Source organism: Falco rusticolus, chromosome Z, assembly GCF_015220075.1.
Source record: "Falco rusticolus isolate bFalRus1 chromosome Z, bFalRus1.pri, whole genome shotgun sequence".
NCBI classification, from domain to species: Eukaryota; Metazoa; Chordata; class Aves; order Falconiformes; family Falconidae; genus Falco; species Falco rusticolus.
In genome coordinates this window covers 72,314,732-72,323,797 of record NC_051210.1, presented here as the reverse complement: position 1 = coordinate 72,323,797, position 9,066 = coordinate 72,314,732, and the positions used below count along the sequence as shown (strand labels likewise).

Below are 9,066 nucleotides of genomic sequence, written 5' to 3'. Positions count from 1 at the left end.
TATTCATGTTTAACTCATTGCCTTAACATAAAGGCCCCCAAACTGCCTTAATTCATTCTGTATCATTCTGCTCTGAAGCAGAAAAATGAGGGCATAACATAATTCAGCTTAATAACATTTTTGTCTTCCCAAGTGTACTCATTTCTGTAGTCAAATGTGTAATAAGAGGCTTGGCTCAGTTCCCAGGCTTGCTGAGCACCACAAGAACATGATACAAATCAGTTTATGCCATAGCAAAGATATTTATAAAGGTGTAGTGGGTACGCTACAAACCTCCCAGAAAGGACTTGTGCTTTGAGTTGGCTGAATTCCCTAACACACGAAATACAGGGCTTAAGAGGTAAAGAGGCACCAAATACCTCTGTGCAGTGTCTCTGCCTGATCAGCAGAATGACTATGAGACAGTTTTACTTAAAGAACTGTGTTAAATTCAGATAATTTTGTTTGTATCAACAGAAAAAGCTAAAGAACCCATTAGAAAGTTGAAAACCACCCAATGGTACAGATCACTCTTCTCAGAGCGTGAGACTGCATGAACAGGCACAGAGACAGTCAGAGTGGTTTCCTCTGCCCTGTTACTGAGCAGCCGCCCCAGGTGAGCTTGTATAACCCTGTTTTAGAAAGGTATGTGGTAACCTAAGTTTCGTATGTCTTCATATCAGACTTGAGAGGTGAGTTAACATTTTTAAAAGTTGTGAAGGAATAAAAATTCCATCAGTTTGAGTGGGAGGGGGTTGCTTTCAGACACCTAAGAAGATAGGTTGGAAAAAGCATGTAGGAGTCTAGTGTGTGTCTTAGGTACCTAAACTGCACAAGCAATCTACAACTCCTAGTTCCCCAGTTAAACCGAAGGACCACAGGCACTAGTGAAGTTACTTAGTCATCTAGAATATTGTGGCTTCACATACCCCAAAGTGTTTTTGATTAGCATCTCCTAAATGACACTCAGCAGTTTGTGCACACCTGAATTTCCCAAAGTAGGTTATCCTATGTGCAAGTTTTAAGAGTGACCTACTTGCAGAGCTAGGCTATGAGCATAGCTCCAGCATACTTACAGATGGCAACTTCAGCCACCTTAACTGAAAACGTACCAGTGATGAAGTTGGTTCCACAAACCTTTTGTACAGTAAACCTTTAAGCCAAAACATGCATTCAGGAATGGCAGCCTGTGGTTCACCAGTGCTCTGGATGTACTACATATTTCCCATGAAAAGCAGCGTTTCTGGTGCCACTATTTGCTGAAATGCATATTGATTTTCTTCTAAATACGTTAACAATTCCAGTGAATGTAGTCAACAGCAATAAGTTATTTATGGGCATTTTCAGGGTGCATAGTGTACTGCTGAGCCTAGGGCTCCCACTTCCTGCACAAATGCTCTCACCACCAGGCTGTTACAAAAAATACGGCACTACTATCTCATCTTCTAAAAGAATAGAGTCGCCAGGCTTCCACATCAAATGGAAAAGTTAAGTCAAGGGTGGGTTTGAGACTGTTACCCATATTCTCATGCAAGCATCAGGTGTGGTGTTGCAGACACTGCCTAAATCTAGAAACAAAGTGGCTGTTAAGACTTTGTTCTTCATCATTGCACCTGTTTGGTAGTGTAGATGTGCTCTTCTTCTGTATACGGGCTTCTGTGAATGCTGTTATCAAGTGTGTAACTCACAGCACAGTGGTTTTGTCATACTCCGCAATGAAAGACTTTGGTGTCTGATTCCACTTAATTAAAGTGCTTCAACCATAGGGTAACCGGTAAGTGAATAAATCAAATGCCCAGCAGTCACCACTAACTTTTGGCTCAAGATTTTTTGGCTATTGGTGGTGGAAGATTTCTTTAGTTACCATTTCCAGGTAAGTGTGCTACTGTGAAGGACTGGGGCTCATTAGCTGTGCTGAGGTGGAACTAGGGAAATACGTATAAACTTATCTAAATGATCTGAACCTCTGAACTTAAGTAAGTTCTGAAAGTCTCTGGAGAACAGATGAGCACTACAGAAGTCCAGCGAATAGTGCTTTCTTTCTGTCTAACAGGAAACACTGGAAGAGTGGACTTTCTATAACAGTGGCTATTTATAATTCAGCTGAAAACAAGATGATAACATCAGGAAAATGAAAAGTTAAAAGGAAACAGTGAAATTTTTTAATTGACAAAACATGGGGACTGGTCAGTTTTTCAGCAGTCCAAGGCAAATGTGAACACCTTATTTATGCATCAATGAATATATAAAGTTTACCAAGAGACAGTAAATGCTCCATTGAAAAGAACACCTCATAATATATTCCTTTTCACGAGTAACTGTTGAGAGCCTAAACATTCCTTTCTGTGGGGCTATTATACTTAATTCTTTAAACATGTTTTAGACCATCTACGATTCTGCTGCAAATATGAGCTCAGCTGTGGGTGGTAAATGGTAGACGTATTTTCAGTTTATTTGAAATATTTGACACTTTTTGTTAGCCTTGGGCTTCAACCCCCTGTAAGTGAGTGAAATGGATGATCTTAGGGTTACTGACTCATATTTCCTGGCCTCATGATAATAAAACAGAGTAAGAACAAATATGGAGAAATTAAGAAACAACTTGGGACTAATTATAAGTTAGGGTGCCTTCAAGAAAGCCAATGATCTTCAAAAATAAATACTTTTGTTTCATTTTCAAGTCTGACTGCAGAGTGATATTGAGTGAAATCTTTCTCCTTAAACTTAGCAGCAGATTGGAAGGCAGCAGCTGGAATATTTTAAAATAAGTACTTTTAAAGAAATACAGACCCTTTCATCCTTGGGAAGAAGGAAAGTGCCTGTGTGAGTGGGAAATACAGGAAATTGAATTGTTATGAGGGTTATTAAGCCTGCATTATGAGCCTGCTTTCCCTACAGAAAGACAGAGCGCAGTTCAAACCAAGAGACTGTTCATTGTAGGCGTTTGCCAAACATCTCAGAAGGGACTGCAGCACAGTCACATCTATATAAAAGTGAACATTCCTTTTCTGCTTCTGCTGCCAGCTACAGTTATCTTCCAATGTGGATGCCACATCAAAGCTAACAAGGCAATGTACGTGAATTACTGTGCTCTGGTAGAGCAATCCGCTCTTTGATTACCTATATTGGTGTCTCGGCAACAAAATTCAGAGGACTGTGGGAAGGCATTGGAGGGAAGACTCGGTGAAGGATGCTTTCAAATACGCATTTTCTAGGGATATTCCTTGAATACCCCTTGTCAGCTGTTGCTTGGGTTCACTGGTGTTGAAGCAGTATAAGAACATAAATATTCATAGGTATTCACAGAGATTTTTTCATCCCTCAATCTTTCCTGCAAAGCTGGATTGACTTGATTTTTATTCTGCTGTCTTTTCTTATTGTTGTTTTTTTTTAGCATTTGTGCATCAGCCATTTATGCTGAAATCATAGAAATGTTAGCTGGACGAGACTGTGGAGGTCATCCAGTCCACCATCTCACTTGGAGCAGAACTTTTGCCAATACTAGATCAAATCAGCAATGTGTTGTATAGTGAAGTGTTGAAAAACTCCGAGGATGGAAAATCCACCTCTGCTTTGAGTAACCTGTTGCAGTACTATAATGCCCTCCTAATGAAGAAGTTGTTCTACTCTCCAGTCTGAACCTCTGAAACTTTAACTTGTGGCTGGCAGCTTTGTTTTGTAATCTGCCACTATATCAAAGAGTTCAGCCATACTGTCTCTGTAACTCCTTCAAGTAATGCCCAATAATGGGCAGAAAATTTTTCATCTTCATTTTCAGTATCAGAATAAACAGATTATTTATTCTTTCTGGAATAGCAAATGAAAAGTCTTCTTCTGATTTAACAATCCTACTTGCAGGTCCTTGTGACACTTTGCCATATGCCATATCTTCTCCAAGAGGGGCTACTTCACCTATGTAGTGAACCTAGTAGCAAGAAAAGATGATTTGAAGTGAAATATCCTGCCACGTGATCCCAGAAACAAGGATTTGACACTGAAAAATTATGCTGGATTTTTACTTCTTATTGCATATGTAGATCTGAAATGCATTTTCAGAGTACAGACTGCTCTGAGTGATGGAAACAAATCTGACTTTACAGGCCTGAATGAAGTAAAAAGATACTATGATATATTAAGATATCAGTAGAGCATGGCAATACAGTACTTGTAGTTGAGAAAAATTTTGCCTCTAATGTACCTCTTGGTTTTCCCACTCAGGACAATTGTTGTGTTTTAACCCCAGCCAGCAGCTAAGACCCAGACAGCCACTTGCTCACTCCCCCTGATGGGGTGGGGGAGACAATCAGAAGGGCAAAATAAAACTTATGGGTTGAGATAAAACCAGTTTATTAGGTAAAGCAAAATCTGTGCACGCAAGCAAAGCAAAACAAGGAATTAATTCGTCACTTCCCATCGGCAGGAAAATGTTCAGCCACCTCCAGGAAAGCAGGGCTCCACCACATGTGATGGTTACTTGGGAAGACAAGTGCCGTGCCTCCAAATGCGCCTCCACCTCTTTCTTCTTCCCTCAGTTTTACATGCTGAGCATGACGTTGTATGGTCTGGAATACCCCAGTGGTCAGCTGGGGGCAGCTGTCCGGGCTGTGCCACCTCCCAACCCCTTGTGCCCCCAGCCCCTCGCTGGTGGGGTGGGGTGAGAGGCAGAAAAGACCTTGATGCTGTGTAAGCCCTGCTCAGCTGGACTGAAACATCCCTGTGTTCTGATCAGTGTTTTCTGCACAAATCCAAAACATGGTCCCATATTAGCTACTATGAAGAAAATTAACTCAGCCAAACCAGCACAGCAAGGGAAGAGAATCATATCAGTTTCCGTCCCATCAAGTGTAAATATATTGACTTTGAACTTGAACTGCAGAGTACGTAATGCTGCCTAACACTTTTTGGACAGAGGTGTTAGTTATAACACTGGGTGATGAGAGAATCCCAGTTTGAGGTGAAAGCTTCTATGTTTTGGACATTGCTCCAGCTGTATGTATGTTGTTTATGTGTGTACATTGTCAAATGAATCATCTTTAAGAAGGCATATTAAGGGCTGTAAGACATTATTGCAGTAGGGCCCTTATACTGAATAGCAGCAGTGTGTACTCCAGGGAACTGTCCTCTCGTCTTTACAAACCCATTAGACAGAGTTCATCTGCTAACACTGGCTCCTCAAAGATGTAAGGGAACAGTTGACTCACTGAAAAGTCTGTCCAAAAAAACCCTAGTTGCACGCACTGCATACGACAGACATCCTTCTGGGGCTAACCATAAACTCTGTATCTTGTGAGCTGTGATATTTGAATTATGTTTACTCTGCTGCTCCCTTAGCAATCTTTTATGCGCTCTTCACCAAACAGTGATACCCCTTTCCCTCCAGAAATTATGATCCTGCAAAGAAATGAAAACATAATGAGGATTCATTCACATCAAGCTTTATAATGAGGATAATGGAGGCACAGGACAAAAGGACTTTACCTACTTCAGCTTTAAAACATTTTTTTTCCAGTTTTAGTGGGAGAGAATTCAGCAACCGTCAAGAGAAGCAGACAGAATCCTTAGTGCCAAAGCGAAGTGCCTGTGTTCTCAAGACCTTAACACTCCTGAAGGGGGATGTGGAATAAGTCTTCTGGAGATGTCAGCAAGACCACAAATAGCTTGAGAAAAATTAAGTAAAATTTTAAAATAATGGACTACAGCTGGCCTGTGGGAAGACCCCCAGTACACAAGGAATATGTTTGGCTTATACCAAGATGCCTTTGAGCTGTGTTTTTAATATAAGCTGAAATCTGGGATATAACAAGATTTAGTTAGATGGCATGTAAAATGGGATGATAGCAGTTATAGCATATAATTATATTCTTAATTCAGCAGACCTAGCTGCATGAGAAACTTTTTTTCCCACTGCACTATTAATGCTCTGTGAGTAATATATATCTATACTCATAATACATATCTGTGTTATATGAAAAGGCTGATCTGAAACAGAGGCAGGATCAGATGCCAAAATCAAGTAAAATCACAGACAACTCCAATCTCTGATTCATGATTATGAAAAGTTAAGCAGATTTGAACCAGCATTACAAAGGCTGAACATAATCCATGTATTTAGTATAAACTGTCATATTTGATTTCGGTCTTCAGGAACAACTAACACAAGCAAGGATTTCAAGTTTGGCAACTGTGTGCCCTATATTCATCCCCACAGGCCCCAGAAGGATAATTCTTAAACTTACAAACTGTCTCGTGCAGCCTCTTTTTTTTTTTTTTTTTTTTTTTCCTGAAAGACTATCCAATTACTTAGTGCTGTGCTGGGACTACCTGGGGAAATAGTAAAAGGAAATACAACTGAGAGCCACTGCGGTTTGACTCCTCTCCAGATACTTTGAAAATATTTTGGCAAAAACAAGGTTTTAAGTAAAACTGTTTCCTTTGGTAACATACCCAGAACTGCAGGTTTTACATTTTTGTACTTAGTATGGAAGGCCAAAAAAAAAAAAAAAAAGACCTTGTGTGAGAAGGTTGTACACATGGTAGTAATATTAGTGGGGAAGAAATAGAGAGCAAGCGGCAGGGGGAATCTGAGCAAAATGCAGAAAGAAGACAAGGAGAGAACATATTACAAATATCTATATTCTACTGGTAAAATATACATCGCTGCAAGAAGGTACCTTTGAGTACCTTAGGCTTTTAAGTAATGACAGGAGAAGCATGATGTTCTGTTCATCAAAGGATGACTATGACAAAACAAAAAAAAAACCCAAACCCCCCCAAAAGGCAAACAATAATTTATTTTTTGCTGTTTTGTTGTCAAGCAGTGTCAATGAGAGAGCTCTTGAACTGACAATGATGAGTTGGATTTCTTTCTCTTACAGGAGATTCCTTAGAGTACTTCTGATTACTTTTTTCCTCTGAAGTTTTAGTGAGAATAGAAAGAAGTGCTATGAAAACCTTTCTAAATGCATTGTTCATACAGACTTTTCTAGGTATCTCGGTGATTAAGAGGCCTATGAATATTTAAATAAATGAAATGAAACATTAATGCCTTTGCCCTTCAGGACTGCTTACTTCCTTTAGAAGATCATTGTGTTTGTTTGGGTGCTACTGATTACAACATGTTGGTTGCACACACAGATCCAAAATGTCTCACATTTATAGGTCCATTGCTGTCCTGCTCTGTACACTCATTTACAAGAAACACAATGATTGGCATTCAAGAAAACACTGTTAAGTCACTGTTCTTATTCACCATGTTAATTAGCCAGATAACCATAATGTAAGTGCTTTTCTTTAGTTGTTTGTTTCCAACTACAAAAAAATTCCTGGCCACAACCTTCAGACAGATAAGTATTTATGTTTCTCTCAATTTTTATTATGTCTTAATTTTCCTTCAACTTGTGAGAGCTTTTTTCAAGGCTGAATTACTGCTTTTCATCTAGAAGTGCTCACCTTATCACAGCTGGTCAAAGTCTTTCTGCTTTGGATACGAATGTTGTAGGTAACCCCTGTGCACATCACAGCTTTTCTTCAGCAGGATGTATTTTCTATCCTGCAGCCACTTGTTACTTAGAAGGACTCAAAGATGCCATTCGTTAAAAATAGCTGTAGGATGGAAGTTAACTTCAGTGGGATTACACAGGTGCTTACTTGTAGTTTTGCAAACTGGAGTGACATGGAGGTGTTTAAAAAAATGTGTAGATGTGGTGCTCTGGGACATGGTTTAGTGGCGGACTTGGCAGTCCTGGGTTAATGGATGGACTTGATCTTAAAAGTCTTTTCCAACCTAAATGATTCTGTCATTCTACGATTCTGTTGTACTGGGAGAAGTTACCAAGCATGTGAGGTGTGAGTTTAGAAGTAGTCAGAAGACAAGGCTGCAAATCAAGAAGAGAAAAGGAAGAAAGGGTAGGTAGTGAGTGCATGGAGATGATGGAGGTTGGAGGGAATTGAGTATATTTGGGAAGTAAGCTTGAAAAGGTAATGTTAAGCAATAGGCAAGAGTGGCACACTGACACAGGGCTCTAAAGGACAGTAATAGAGCTGAGTTTTGATATTTGAAAAGAAAGGCGAATAGACGTATCCATTTAATGAATGTACTTGAACTCGTAGGTTTGCTTTTCCTTTAAACAAAGCATTCAGTTTAATTCTTACTTAGCTGAACCCAGTGAGAGCTAATATAAAATGAAATGGAGGCTTTTTTTCAGGGGGTGAAAAAACTGCTAACACGAAACAATGTATAATGTCCAGTAACTGGCAACTTGCCTCTTTCCTGTACTATGCTATATCTTTTTTCTCAGAGGCTGAGCTTCATTGTTCTTTGTACTTGGTTGAATTCCTTAGCTATTACACGCTGAAATCTTGTATGTTTAACCATGTCTGTATAACCTATTTCTAACAATTCTTTAATATGCCATGTTTATAAACAACTCATTCTGCTATTTGACCCTCAGCTTCAGTGCTTATTTTTTTCTTCTTTTCTTTTGTTTACAGATTGTTTATCCAGGAAACCTGAACATGCTGTTAGGCACAAACTGTGCTGGAGGGGGTAATAACCTCACTTATGTGACAGGACACTAACATCTGATGGAGCCATCCCAGTTAAGAGTCCAGACTCCTCTTTTGGTAATTAATGGAAGGAAGGAAGTTTCTAATATAACTGTTCTTTGAAAGCTACCTTAAGTTAAACTGTACAAACACCTTCTTTGGATGTTTGAAATTAAAACCCTTTTTTATGTAGCTGTCTTTCAGGAGGAGATCACAAAATAGCCTGCAACTTTGAGATGCTGTTCTGTTCTTTGTTTCTGAGATGCTTAGGGGTGGACTGAGAGAAGCTCATTTTCTTAACAAGTACCTGGAAGAAAAAAAATGTAGCAGTATTGTAGAGCAGTTCAGGGAAGAGCCTTAGTTTGAACAGAGAAGAGTTTGTGAGAAAATACTGTGTTTTCACATATCCGGTACATGTGGGTAAATTTTTCCATAAGAAATGAATGTGTTCCATTAAAGTGTTATGCCAGGAAGTTTTAATTTCTACACCTAATTCTTTCATGATCTGAAGCCAATTTTTTAAATGTTCATGTACTGTCTTCG

The 9,066-nt window shown here is 39.3% G+C and overlaps 1 protein-coding gene across 13 annotated transcripts in view; it reads left to right on the top strand.

Annotated features, from left to right (window-relative positions):
- The first annotated feature begins 456 nt into the window (after window positions 1-456).
- The window catches only part of LOC119141117, a 73,175-nt gene continuing 64,565 nt past the window's right edge, over window positions 457-9,066 (top strand). For all 13 annotated transcript variants that reach the window (XR_005101848.1, XR_005101849.1, XR_005101847.1 and 10 more), the window contains exons 1-2: window positions 457-624; window positions 8,470-8,601. Coding sequence is in view for 8 of the 13 variants with exons in the window: in XM_037372954.1 (XP_037228851.1) it covers window positions 8,563-8,601 (39 nt within the window). In the remaining 5 variants the exon portion in view is untranslated. The remainder of the gene's footprint in view (window positions 625-8,469; window positions 8,602-9,066) is intronic.